Raw genomic sequence first — 14,492 nt, forward strand, 5'->3', positions numbered from 1 at the left:
TTATTTGAGGAACTCGTGCTTCAAAATTTCCCACATAATTGCTATGGATACTACGTAAGAAGTTACCTACAGTCCTCAGTCTTAATTTCATACTAATTTGAAACATAATTTTTTTAAAGCTGTAAGATGCAGTGAGAACTCTGTTGGTGCCAACAACATACAGCTTGTCCTAGTGCCCTTGCTTCTACAGAATCCACAGTGTGGAGTGGTTAGAAGATGTGATTTTGGCAGCTGCTGTGAATAGGGGAACAATTCAGGTATCTTAGCTTCGGCAGGAGTTTAGAGCACACCATGTTTGTGCAGTGACTGTGTAACAATCATAACTGGATTGGTCTGGCGGCGCAAGTATGCTGACAGCTCAGCATCTGTGACAGAGTTAAAGGGCTTAAAATTGCCAGCTTGTAGCATGCAGGGCAGAAGCATTACCAGCTCCATCAGACTTACTGAGATCACAATAAATCAGAACCATGATAAAAAAATGTGTGTGATTAGGTATAGGTGGGATGTCTAAGAACACCAGCTATGACTTCACAGCTTAAGTCTTCATAAGGTATATTTTTGTATATTCCCATTGTTTTAGGATTTTAGAACAATATATTGTTAAGACATGCAGGCAGGTGGCCTGCCATGGCCTGAGGTTAAACTCATGGGGTAATAAGAGAAACTGTTGGATGTTGCAGAAAATGGAACAGGAAAAGTGGCTGGCCAATCCTAACCTGTGTCTAAAGTCATGAGGTAATGGCAGGAGAAGCTACCAGGTATTATATATAGTGAAAGAGGAGCTTTGGGGACACCCCCCACCCCCCCACCCCCCCACCCTGCCTTGAGTATCAACAGAAAGTGAAGGGGGTGTTGGCTTACTGGGAGTACTAACTAAAGCTGAAATTACCAAACAAAGATGTAAAATTAAGCAGGACAAGGCCAATGGTGAAAAAGTGGTATGTGTGTATTTATTTAGATAAAGAAAATGGTGTCCATTTGGGGGTACCTGTGGAGCAGCCCTGTGCTTGAATAATGCAGGCAGCAAGACAATAAGCCTCTTGTGCTGACCTTGCCCTGTGTGTCCAACTTGCTTATGTGTTCATGGTTATCTGGAAGGTTTCCCTTAACACTGATGAAGGGTAGACACCTGGAGACCAAATATATACCACTGGTATTTTAATGCTGGATTTACTATTGATCTTTCATAAATTTCTTTTGAAAAAATACATGTTTTCACTGAAACATATACTTACAACTCCAGCAGGGCTACAGAAATGCATTATGTTTTGCCTAAACTGTTGATGAGTGTTGTCCCCTTTGTGGTAAATCTGTTTGTGTTAGGTTTGCTAAAAGGTCATAAAGAAAAGCAGGCACATTCAGAAACATCGCTGATGTAGTTGGTCTTTTTATCTGCAAAACGAGTGAATGATCTTTATATTAGAAACTATAGTTCTGAACTTGCTATATTAGGGGAGATAATTCTGCAAGTCCAGATCTAATTCTATAATTTTTAACATATGTAGAGAAATTTTGTATATGACAATTCTTACCAAAATGGAGGTAACTCTTTTGAAACTGTATCCCACCATGTACTTAATTTTTCTTTATTGAAAAGTTATTTTAAAAATACATAGCACAGTTCTCTGTTTCAGGGATAATGCATGAAAGCCAGTACTTTATCAATATAGCAGTTGACTAGACGTTGGGATTTCAGAAATACCTGAAATGAGAGGCTGTCAGTTCTCCCAGTAGGTGGCAACAGAATGACAGAATGTAGTTCTACAGGGAACACAGGTAAGCATTTATATCTTCATTTGCACAACATAAGAAAGTATTATAATGTGTGGGAAAGACTTTCACACAACAAATTAAAAGCTAGAGAGGTTTTTGTATGATCACTAAAGAACTTCTTAGGAATGCACCGTTTTGTAAGACCGCACATTACCGTTCTAAAATAATCCACAATTCTGCCACTATTGGTGAGTCACTCAGGTAACCAATCTGTAGGGAGTGATGTACATCTGGTAGAGGAGATAAAGAAGTAAACTCTCCTTCATTTGCCTTTTGGCCTATTTTGATCTTAGTCAGAAGAGAACTGACAGATCACAGGACTTAGTGGTTCTCTTCGCCTAAACTCTAGATTATTCAAAAATGCTATTTTCAGAGATATGTCTGTTTTTAAATAGAGAAAAAGTGTTTAGGTTTTGTACAGCCATGTTAAGGGTTTTTTTTTTAAAATCCCTCTAAGAGGCTGACTCTGACAGTATCATAACCAATTGGAGATAACAACTCACAACTCCTCTGCTCTGTTGCATTGCTCTGGAGGGCACCTGTGGCACAGCACCCAGTCCATGTGCACATGAGAAGACCTCTGAGACTGTCCAGACCATCCCAGTTGCATGCAGGCTGTGCATCGCCCCGAGGAGCACGGGCTATTCAGAAGCCCTATGGCAGTACCAGCAAAGCCACTCTAGCACTTTTGCAAAATTCACTTGTTTGCACACTTCAGCACTCCATGGCAGAGCTTTTTATAATCAGCCCTATTTAGGTCTTGTCATCATCTACCAGTGTCACAAGGTAAAAGCTGAAGTGGACAGGCCTCAACCAGGCTGATGCAGGGCATGTCTCAAGCCTGTTCCATGCAGGATGGAGAGGCTGAGTGACTGCCCCTACAAGCTCACCATCTGTACCCACAGGTTGAATGCCAGCATCGAGCAAGATGATTTTCTTTCCAAGAATCCCAGCCCAGGCTGTATCTGCCTCATGTCTCTATAGAGTAGAGCCTAGAGGCCAACTATGGAATCAACAAAACTCAGCAGTACCTGGGTGCACAGTCCCACACTGTGTGTTCAGGTTACCCTCTAAATCTAGGCTGAGAGTTTTCTGCTTGAGCACTCCGCAACACAGGTGGACAGAGCAACATAAGGAAACAGTATGCCCAAGTCTTCTTCAGGGCTTTTACATCTGTGTCTGGCCATCACCCCAGACAATCACACAATTCCAGCACTCGAGTTCATGGGCTATCTGAAGGCAGAGCAGGTCAAGCACTGTCTTTGGTGTAATGCAGGTCTGCAAAGGCCTTTTTCTTAGCTGTGTGTCCGTGAGAAAGGTAAAAACACTAACCTGGGTCATCCCTAGGCTCTTCAAGATCAATTGATTCTAGAGAGAAGGGACGTAGCCATGGGACTCCCACTGGCCAGGGACACCGCCCAAGACTCCGGTCACTCCCTGCTCCCTGGAAGGTTTTGACTGGTGAGGCATGACCCAGACTGTTCAGTGTGGCAGCCCAACACTGGTGAGTCTATGGGTCCTGGGACAGTTGAGATTGAGCGGGGTGGAGAGAGGAATGATGAACACTGACTCCCAGAGGTGCTCTCGCTGCCTGTTTCAGAAGAGAGGAGGGGGGCAATGGAAGAGCCAAGAAAATGCAGCAGTGGACTAAGTTGCAAAGAAATTTAGTAATTCACAGAGCTCTTTCAGGTTTTGGAGCTGCTAGATCTGACATGTTGACTCAAAGAGTGCCTAAGAGGACTCGGGTGGTGGACTGCTCTAGGTGGACTGCTCTCTCTCAGGTGAGACTTTTTTCCTGCAGTGATTCTCTGCACAGAGCTCCACATCTGGTGGAGCCGTGAGCTTTAACATTTCAGATTGTGCATAACACCAGAGCTTGGTTGGAATGTTACCAGTTCCATTGGAAGAACACTGGAACAACCTATTCCTCAGCCTCAAAGCAATGATCTCAAGGTTTTCTAGAGAAGTGTGAGACTCAGCTTAAACAAAGCAGCAGGCAGAAATTATCATGGGGATTCTTCCTTTGTAAGAAAATATTTGTAGCTTTTCCTAGCCAAAATTGAAGAGTAGTGATTTGCAGGTTTATGTAAAGATCAACAAAATGAAGACTATGCCAAAGTAAATATGAGTTTATAAAAAAAATGGTATGTAAAGCTTTCACACTGTTAAAATCTAGGCATCAGTTGCAGAAGAAGATCCTTAGATGCTGGTTGCCAACAGTGGCAGAACAATCTTAATATAATCATGTCAAAGACTATCAAAAAATTTATGAATTGTGTATTTAAGTTTCTACTGATTAAATATCATAATAAACAGTATGTTTCTAAAGTGTGGGGATACATAATACTCAGATTCAAGCAATTAAGTGTACCTTCCTCTTTGTTATGTAGGAGTTGGAAACATGAGGATTTCTCCACTGAGAAAAGCTGCTGCTTTCCAATGCTGAGCTAGTGCAGAAGGAGCAAATAATAAAATGGTGGAGGCAACTACCCTAATTTAATGTGAGAATGTTTGTGTGATGCCTCCAGCTATTTCTTGCAATAAGCACTGCAATGAGAATCAAATGTCTGTGTTTGGACAGATGAGTTATACTCTGTAGTGAATATTGCCCCATACTGCCAACAGCCCAGATGACTGTACACAGAAAGAGAAGCAGTAGAAGTAAACTGAAACATTAATAGAGAGGCAGCTGGAGTAAGGACAGAAAGAAGTCAGGCCAGCTTTTAAGAGCCCTGGTAGAGCACACTTCAGAATGGTAATTATATTTACTTTCCAGTTCTCTGTTTTGGGGTTTTTTTCTATCCTTTTTTGTTCATTTGCTTTCTTACACCCTCTTGGTCTTCTGTACTGGAATTTAGGAGTGATTTTTGTCTACACATATACGTGCTGGCAGAACAGAGAATTGGGACGGTATGTGTCTCGTAGGTGATACATATGGATAATACTCAGGTGTTAGAAAGTATAATTTACAGCGTGTTACATGGCCACGCTCAGATTTAATAAGCACGCCAAACCAGACGGGACTAAATTTGAAATCTGGGGTATATCTGAGCCCTGCCTCTCTGGATGAATTTGCATACGTGGGGTGGCGGGGAGGGCAGGAGGCAGTGATGCAGTGGGCAGAACTGCAGAGTCTGTGACCTATTCCCCACGGCACTGTGACACTGAAGCGCAGCAGCAGGTGCCGGGTGCTGGGCCCAGGCTGCCTCCCACCCTGCCGCCTAGAGCCAGGGTCCTCCAAAGACCTGCCGCCACTCATCCGAAAGGGAAGGGAATACCGCTGGAGACACCATGGTAAGGGGTGATGTGGGAACACCAGTCATATGGGGACTGGGAGAACTGTGGGTGAGGGAAGGCAGGGGGATCTGCCGCTGTTGTCAGTGGTTTGTGCCACAAAACCCTCCCGCACCGATTACCATGTAAAAGGATGGGAAAGGAGAGTCAGAAAATCTCACTGGAGCTGTAAGGCATGGTGAACCAAAGTTTTTTTCAACGGGTCTCTAATTAGTGGAATTATAAGATAAATTAGATTGGGAGTCTTAGCTTTTTAGTAGTCTCTGTTGTGACTCTATTTTCTCAACACAGGTTCTTTTTCATATGAGATAATATTTTTTTTCAGAAATAAAACAAAAAAGTTACTTACCTTTGTGTCTGTTTTGAATTAATTTAGCCCCAGTGGCTGTACTGTTCATAGTTACACAGTGTATACATGTGTGTTTCTGGAGTGCATGCATGTTTTTATATGTGTATGTGTTTAAGTAAGTAAAGAAGGCCCTTCATTTTTAAGATCTGGGGATTTATTATAAATTTGTTGAAATCTCTCAAAACCTCTTAGAATGTGAAATACCTATTTCACCTTGTACGTCAGTTTATATCTAGTACTGCGTCTTATTTTGGTGCAGAGAATTATGTTATTTTCTGCCAGTACAGCTGCAGGTCCAAAATGAGAGTGCTTATGTTGCAGGCAAGATATACACTTCCACAGGCTCCCCATGCCTTAAGGGAGACCTAGGACAGTGAGTATGTTTTGGGAATAGCTGGGAATATCTGGAAGACTAAAGTCTGCTTTTGTTCAGTAAATACTTAAGCAGGTAGTATTCTGTTTTTTTAATAGAATCAAAGCTGTCCCAGGTTTAGTTTCACAAAGGACTTGGCCTTTTTTACTATCTCTTGGTAAAGAAAAGGTCAGGTCTACAATTTGTAAGACAGGTCCTGGTACATAAGTGATGGGATGTGAAACATGATTTTGGAGTAAGCTCCAAATTTAAATACCACGTAGAGATCGGTTTACTCGGCCTGTGACTCTGAAGAAGGCCCACTCTCTTCGTTATTAAAAGTCTGATATCTATTTTAAAGCTGTTTACCATGCAAAATTAGGAATCTCTTTGTTATTGCCTTCTCTCCTTGTCAGAATATTTCCAAATAACTGCTGGGGTAGAAGAAGATGGGAGTTGAAGTCAGAAGTCGTGGCAAGAGGCCTGGCTCAAAAGGCAGGGATGAGATACTGCGTCAAACCAGCACAGCTGAAAGATCAGTCTAAAAGTAAAAGAACCTGTTCTGCAGTCTTCAACTATAGTCCTATACTAAGCTTTACAATATTAACTTTCTAAGGCATCATTCACTTGTTCCGTTCGTGAAAAAACAGATCAATTCCTCTACTGATCTGACGAACAGAATGAAGCAGCTCTTTAGTGTTGCTTGACTTGTAACTGTAGTTTTGCTTTAAAAGATATTCTTTAAAAAAGTCATTTAACATGCTGTGTTAAAAAGAAAAAAAAGGTTTTTTTTTTCCTTGTTGCCAGGCTTACAGTTTCGCACTGGGCTTGGAATGAAAAGCAGAAGCCTGTCCTATGCAAAATCAGCATTAATTGAATTCTCTAAGCCCAAATATGCCTTCAGTGTCTGCTGAGTAATCCTCCAGACTGCAATTCCACTGCAACACACCGTCACTTAAGTAACTCAGATACTTTTGCACAACTCAATTGAGAAAAACAGGGTTGTGCAAGTACACTTGAGAGCATGTAACACGCACTGCTGCATATGCATTCGCAGAGCTGGCAACTTACAAATGAGTACTGAATCGAAATAATATATGGCATTGAATGAAATATTTAAATTGGCTTTCCATATTCATTTGAACTTTTGATGACTAACTGGGGCAGCGGTGACTTCTATAATTCCACTTGCCTCTGAAAAACTATCTATAGTTGTGTTTCTAAAATGTAAATATATGTCAATTGTGAAGAAAACACTGCTCCAGAGATGCTGCTGGTCATACATTCTGCCCAAGGAGTTAGTTTTTGGGGAAAATGCATTTCACTCACAGGTCACAGGATGATTTTGTGGGGTCAGCAATTACAGAATTAAAAAAAAAAAAGTTAACTGGCAAAATCTTATATTAAGTCAGTGGATCTCTTTAAATGAGATATTAGAAAATAAAAATTACCTAGGACCATCCCCTGTTCTTCAGTGCAGGAAGCATGGCCTGCTTCGTGTTTAGGCATCTGAATTCTCTTACCTTCTCCAAAGCTAAGCAGTGGTCAGTGAGCTTCTCATTGGAAACCATTCTTGACAATGAGTTGTATTCTGGGTGGTGCCCAAGCATTGTCTGGAAAACTATGAACTGGCATAAGTCAAAATTGTGCCAGAGAGCACAGGCAATAACAAGCCGATGTTCAGTACTATGACCTGACTCTTTCTTACTCCCTAGTATAGACAAGGCTATCGGGATCACAAAGTCTGAGCTCAGAAGATTATAATTACAATTGCTCCAAAGCAGAAACTGAAACTGAAAAGCTCCACGTGTCTGAAACTGCTCTCTCCTTACAAACTACCTTTCACTACACCCAGTGTCGTAATCGTCTGAACTAAGAAGTATCTGCTTTATAATTCTATTTATGAACTTATGAAATCCAGCACTAGGTCCTTCATACTCCTGTACTCCAAGCGTAAAGGATTTTTGAGCAATTGGCACCTGCCTATTTTAGCCTGGGGTTACATATGTTGTTTTCTTTTCACTGAAGTCTCTGGCTACCACAGGAACTATGCTCAAAATTATGCAAGTAAACACACTATATTGCAATGACATTGCCTGAATACACAGTGGACCTGCAATGTGAAATTCATAGTCACTCAGGAGCTTGAAGGAACATTCGTTTCAACCGACAGAATCTGAAATAATTTCCTGAGGTGAATATTGCTTAAAGCAGTTCTTCCAAGTTTCCACTCCAGCCTGCTATCAGAGGGTAAAAGGATCAAAAAACATCACCTGTCTTGGGTTACATAAGGTTGAAGGGTACTACATGGCTGTGTCAGGTTCCTGCCAGGAGTAAAAATAAACTAAACTGGGATGTGCTCCTCAGCAGAACCAATCCATAGGAGGAAAGGTGGGGTTTGTATAACTGAAATTATTTTTTTTTCCCCTGCCTGTTTTCATGTACCCATATATTACAGCACAAAGATCTCAATTTTTTAAAGAACTGTCCCGGTATCTGGTGTGTATATGTACAGTCTCATTGTGGTCATGTGGTGAACAACCAAATGAAATGCTGACGGTGACAATTCGACATTTTTTGGAAAAGCAATACACTGGGGAAAAGTAACCATTAGGCATAAGGGGGACTCACGTGCAGTGTTTTTTCTGACCCTGTCTCTGTTCTCTCTCCTTAGCGTGAGTGCATCTCTATTCATGTTGGTCAGGCTGGCGTTCAGATAGGAAATGCATGCTGGGAACTCTTCTGCCTGGAGCATGGCATTCAGCCAGATGGCACCTTCAAGGATCTGCATGATAAACTCAACTGTGATGACTCTTTTACCACATTTTTCAGCGAAACTGTCACTGGGAAGCATGTGCCACGGGCTGTAATGGTGGACTTGGAACCAACAGTAGTAGGTCAGTATAGAAATAAACCAGGGAAATGGAGAAGAGCTTACTCTTCCTAGTATTACCATGGTGTGCCACCAGTCTCCACTGGTACAAAGTAGCACATCCTTTGTATCTTGCGCTACCACTAGGTAGGATAAAATTAATTTTCTTGTGACACAGAATGCCAGATTCTGTCATGACTCAATTATGTCCATAGGTGCTATAAACCTAACAATGACAGGATCCCCAGCAGTTTAATAGCTACTACACAAGGTTTGTATGAATTCTCTTTACAAAAATATTTAACTTTTGGTTTTGTTTATCGTGACATTTTTGCCATTCAAATTCTTCTTTTCTCCAATTCGGATCCCAAGTGGGAGCCTGACAGTTTCCCTCTGGGAACAGAAGGATTTCTAAAAATTGGGGCACCTGGGGAACCTGATTTTCTTCACACTTTTTTTCTGGCGAGTTCTCCTCCTCTTGATACAGGCTGTACAACTGAAGTTCTTGAGACTGTAACAACTTCTGTGTCTAGACACAAGTCACACTATAAATCAACAGAGTGCAACAATTTAAAAATGCTTAGGAAACAGTTTTCCCTTCCCCATCAGCATCTGTTTTTTGCGATCAGGAACTCCAGTGGCAGAAAGCTCACATCAATGCCTACAGCAACCACAAGTTGTTGGCGCTGCAGCACAGCCACACAGCTTCTTACAATCTCTCTTTCTTGTTCAGATGAAGTGCGGGCTGGCACCTTCCGGGAACTTTTTCATCCAGAACAGCTGATCACTGGAAAGGAAGATGCAGCTAATAACTATGCCCGTGGCCACTACACCATTGGCAAAGAAAGCATTGATATGGTGCTTGATCGTGTCCGTAAGCTGGTAAGTCCCAGTAATTTTGAAACAGCACTTTGGATGCTGTAGAAGAAAGAAGTGCAGAACAGAAGCATAGAATCATAGAATCATAGAATGGTTTGGTTGGAAGGGACCTCAAAGACCATCTAGTTCCAAGCCCACTGCCATGAGCAGGGACACCCTCCACTAGACCACGTTGCCCAAAGCCCCATCCAGCCTGGCCTTGAACACTTTGAGGGAGGGGCCATCCACAACCTCTCTGGGCAACCTGTTCCAGTGCCCCACCACCCTCACAGGGAAGAATTTCTTCCTCAGATCTTATCTCAGTCTCCCCTCCTTCAGCTTAAGGCCATTCCCCCTTGTCCTGTTACTACCTGCCCTTGTAAACAGTCTCTCTCCAGCTTTCTTGTACGCCCCTTTTAGGTACCGGAAAGCTGGTCTCCCTGGGGCCTTCTCTTCTCCAGGCTGAACAATCCCAACTCTCTCAGCCTGTCCTCATAGGAGAGGTGCTCCAGACCCCTGATCGTCTTCATGGCCCTCCTCTGGACTCACTCCAACAGCTCCATGTCTCTCTTGTACTGGGGCCCCCAGAGCTGGGTGCAGGACTCCAGGTGGGGTCTCACAAGAGCGGAGTAGAGGGGCAGGATCACCTCCCTCAACCCGCTGGTCACATTTCTTTTGATGCAGCCCAGGACACAGTTGGCTTTCTGGGCTGCACAGTCATTGCTGGCTCATGTTGAGTTTTTCATCAATTAACACCCTGAAGTCCTTCTCCTCAGGGCTATTCTGAATCCATTCTCCACCCAGCCTGTAGTTGTGCTTGGGATTGCACTGATCCATGTGCAGGGCCTTGCATTTGGCCTTGTTGAACTTCATGTGGTTTGCATGGGTCCACCTCTCAAGCCTGTCAAGGTCCCTCTGGATGGCATCCCTTCCCTCCAGCGTGTTGACCACACCACACAGCTTGGTGTCATCAGCAAACTTGCTGAGGGTGCACTTGACCCCGCTGTCCATGTCGCCAACAAAGATGTTAAACAGCTCCAGTCCCAGTACTGACCTCTGAGGAATGCCACTCATCACTGGTCTCCACTTGGACATTGAGCCATTGATTGCAACTCTTTGAGTGGAACCATCCAGCCAATTCCTTATCCACCGAATAGCCCAGCTGTTGAATCCATGTCTCCAATTTAGAGACAAGGATGTTGCACAGGAAAGTGTCAAACGCTTTGCACATGTCCACATAGATGATGTTTGTCACTCTTCCCTTGTCTACCAATGCTGTAACCGCATCATAGAAGGCCATCAAATTTGTTAGGCACGATTTGCCCTTAGTGAAGCCATATTGGCTGTCACCAATCACCTTATTTTCCATATGCCTGAGCATAGTTTCCAGGAGGATCTGCTCTATGATCTTGCCGGGCACAGGGGTGAGACTGACTGGTCTATAGTTACCGGGGTCTTCCTTTTTGCCCTTCTTAAAAATGGGGGTTATGTTTCTCCTTTTCCAGTCGGTGGGAACTTCACCAGACTGCCAGGACTTATCAAATATGATGGATAGTGGCTTAGCCACTTCATCCGCCAGTTCCCTCAGGACCCACAGATACATCTCATCAGGTCCCATGGGCTTGTGCACTTTCAGGTTTCTTAGATATTCTCAAACCTGATCATCTTCTACAGTGGGTGGTTCTTCATTCTCCCAGTTCCTGCCTTTGCCTTCTGTGACCTGGGCAGTGTGGCTAGAGCCCTTGCGGGTGAAGACTGAGGCAGAAAATTCGTTGAGTACCTCAGCCTTCTCCATATCCTGGATAACCAGGTCTCCTGTTTCATTCCGGGGGGGGGGGGGTGGGGTGGGGTGGGGTGGGGGGGCACATTTTCCCTTGTCCTCCTTTTATCACTGACATACCTATAGAAACTTTTCTTGTCCTTGATGTCCCTGGACAGATTTAATTCTATCAGGGCTTCTGCTTTCCTAACCTTATCCCTGGTTGCTCAGACAGTTTCTCTGTATTCCTCCCAGGCTACCTGCCCTTGCTTCCACCCTCTGTAGGCTTCCTTTTTTGTGTTTGAGTTTGCCCAGGAGCTCCTTGTTCATCCATGCAGGCCTCTGGACATTTTTGCCTGACTTCATCTTTGTGGGGACTTTGTGTCTGACTTGTTTTCTTTGCTAACAGGTAGCTTGTTAACTAGAATGATACCACTGGTTCAGAAAAGAGACTGTAAGACATACAGAGGCACCATTACTTCTCTGAGAGAGAACCCCAGTGGTTCACTTCCCAGCTGTATCCCTTCAGATAGTCTTAAAAAATGGTTCTGACTATGTAATTCTTCGCTATTAGCACAGCCCTGGAGCACCAAATACTGATACAGAAGGGTGAATTAGGCAGTTCTACATTGCTGGTTTCAGCTAGACTAACTAAACGAAGTATGACGTTCAGAGAGAGAAACTCCACACATAAGAGTCCAATTTTTATGTCACAAGTCGAGCCAGTGAAGGAAGCAAAGGATAGGATTATCACCAACCCCTTCTCAAGAAAACATGACATAAAAGCTATGCTGTATATTGCTGATAACTGCTCTCTCCTTCAGCTCAGAATAAGCTCACGTAGTAGATGAAGTGTTTCCATTCCTCTTCAGCCCCTATTCTTTCACTTTTTCTTTGGCTTTCTAGACTGATGCCTGTTCTGGGCTGCAAGGATTCCTGATCTTCCACAGCTTTGGTGGGGGTACCGGCTCTGGCTTTACCTCCTTACTCATGGAACGCCTCTCTGTGGATTACGGAAAGAAGTCCAAACTAGAATTTGCCATCTACCCAGCCCCTCAGGTCTCCACCGCTGTGGTGGAGCCCTACAATTCCATCCTGACCACGCACACCACCCTGGAGCATTCGGACTGCGCCTTCATGGTGGATAATGAGGCCATCTACGACATCTGCCGCCGAAACCTGGACATCGAGCGCCCTACTTACACTAACCTCAACCGCCTCATCAGCCAAATTGTCTCGTCCATCACCGCCTCGCTGCGCTTCGACGGTGCCCTCAATGTGGATCTGACGGAGTTCCAGACAAACCTGGTGCCCTACCCACGCATCCACTTCCCCTTAGTGACCTACGCGCCCATCATCTCCTCTGACAGAGCATATCACGAGCAGCTCTCGGTGGCTGAAATCACCAGCTCCTGCTTTGAGCCCAGCAACCAGATGGTGAAGTGTGACCCAAGACATGGGAAGTACATGGCCTGCTGCATGCTCTACCGTGGTGATGTAGTTCCCAAAGATGTCAACGTAGCAATTGCTGCCATCAAGACCAAGAGAACTATCCAGTTTGTCGACTGGTGTCCCACAGGCTTCAAGGTGTGTAGGGCTGCCATGAACTTCTCTTTAATGTTTAAAGGGCAAGTTCAGTCTAGTGGAAAACTTGTCTTTAAAGTCTTTTTTTTTAGTTTTCCACTTGTGAGAAGGAACATAAGAAAGATGCGTGTGTGTAAAATGTGCCCATTTTCCTTTGGACAACCCATAGACACAGACTCCTAAATATTTGCGTAAGTGGAAATCTGAAGTACATATGTGTTAAAATCCAAAGAAGTGTTCATTTCAGACCTGAATTTTGAAAAAGCTGGTGAGTGTTCCCCCTGCCAATACAATTAATAAAGGAAATGCTGATATTAGGCAATCTGTCATTTAACACCCTCATCCAGAAATATTATATTGCCTCTTCCCACAGGCTATATAGCAATGTTGGGAAACATAATTTCAATAATAATATAGACATTAGCATTGGAAAAACATTTGTGATACAAATAGCTAGTTTAAGAAGGAAAACTTTTAACTGGGAACTAATTTTCTGTTTTAGTTTCTATAGAGTATCTGGGTGAAACTGTATGTTCAGTCTTGAGTAGCTATTAAGAAAGCTACAAAGATGCCAGCGTACATGAAACAGAAGAATAATACAGTCATTAAAGTGATCATGTTATCATACTCTTTGTGACGTTATTAATTTTTATGGCATTTGCCATCTGGTAGTTTTGATAGCGGCACCACTCTACCCCAGTATCTGTAAGTTTACTTTATTTCAGCTCTTTGACTGCTTTCTGCTCTTGCCTTTTTACAACCTTCTCTCATATCCGTGTTTACAGGTTGGGATCAACTATCAGCCTCCTACAGTAGTGCCTGGCGGAGACCTAGCCCAAGTTCAGCGAGCAGTCTGCATGCTGAGCAACACCACGGCGATTGCAGAGGCTTGGGCAAGGCTTGACCACAAGTTTGATCTGATGTATGCCAAAAGAGCTTTTGTGCACTGGTATGTGGGTGAAGGCATGGAGGAAGGAGAATTCGCAGAGGCCCGAGAAGACCTGGCTGCCCTGGAGAAAGACTATGAAGAAGTGGGAACTGACTCATTTGAAGAAGAAAATGATGGAGAGTAATTTTAAAATACACTTTGTTCCTAGTGATCACAGAACTGGCTCTATGACTGTATTGCACGCGTCTACCATTAGGTCACCTTTTTTGTGTGTAATATACAGAAATTTAGGAGAGGTCATATAGAGACATCTTTTATTCCATAAATCACAGCTAAATTGTCCTGTAAGATATGATCAGTTATAGTAATGCCCCATCACTCCCAGCAATGCAAAAAGACTTGCACTTCTTTATTGCACATTTAATGTAAGCCTCTTCAAGCTCTAATACACATGCTAAAACCACTACAATTCAATATATGCAAGCTTAAAATGGAGCACAGTGAATCAAGTCAAGTTTTCAAGATTCTGATTTGACATACCTTCACCTTTTGCTTGTTGGCATGTCAAAAATTAATCACCATGGAAAAACAGGTCCTCTGCTCTGTGCTTTATTATCTTCTCATTGACCTTCAGCTGACTGACCTAAAAGGGACATTTCACTCTTCTCTGAAACACCATTTCTGAGAAAACAAACACTTTATTCAGAAATGTTGAAACAGTGCAATTTTTCCACATTTGGGGGATAAACGTCTGTGTTGTGA

General features: G+C 43.2%; 1 protein-coding gene across 2 annotated transcripts; it reads left to right on the forward strand.

Annotated features, from left to right (window-relative positions):
- The first annotated feature begins 4,909 nt into the window (after positions 1 to 4,909).
- Positions 4,910 to 14,262, forward strand: LOC104642704 (tubulin alpha-8 chain). 2 transcript variants are annotated; one of them, XM_075757475.1, is made up of 5 exons: positions 4,910 to 5,067; positions 8,443 to 8,665; positions 9,374 to 9,522; positions 12,164 to 12,844; positions 13,627 to 14,262. In XM_075757475.1, exons 1-5 carry the CDS (start codon positions 5,065 to 5,067, stop codon positions 13,912 to 13,914), a joined length of 1,344 nt encoding a protein of 447 aa, XP_075613590.1. In that variant the 5' UTR covers positions 4,910 to 5,064; the 3' UTR covers positions 13,915 to 14,262. The 2 variants fall into 2 exon arrangements, with proteins under 2 accessions (XP_075613590.1, XP_075613591.1); XM_075757476.1 differs by lacking the exon at positions 4,910 to 5,067 and adding an exon at positions 8,057 to 8,159.
- The last annotated feature ends 230 nt before the right edge of the window (positions 14,263 to 14,492 follow it).

Source organism: Balearica regulorum, chromosome 1 (genome assembly GCF_011004875.1).
Source record: "Balearica regulorum gibbericeps isolate bBalReg1 chromosome 1, bBalReg1.pri, whole genome shotgun sequence".
Taxonomy (NCBI): domain Eukaryota; kingdom Metazoa; phylum Chordata; class Aves; order Gruiformes; family Gruidae; genus Balearica; species Balearica regulorum.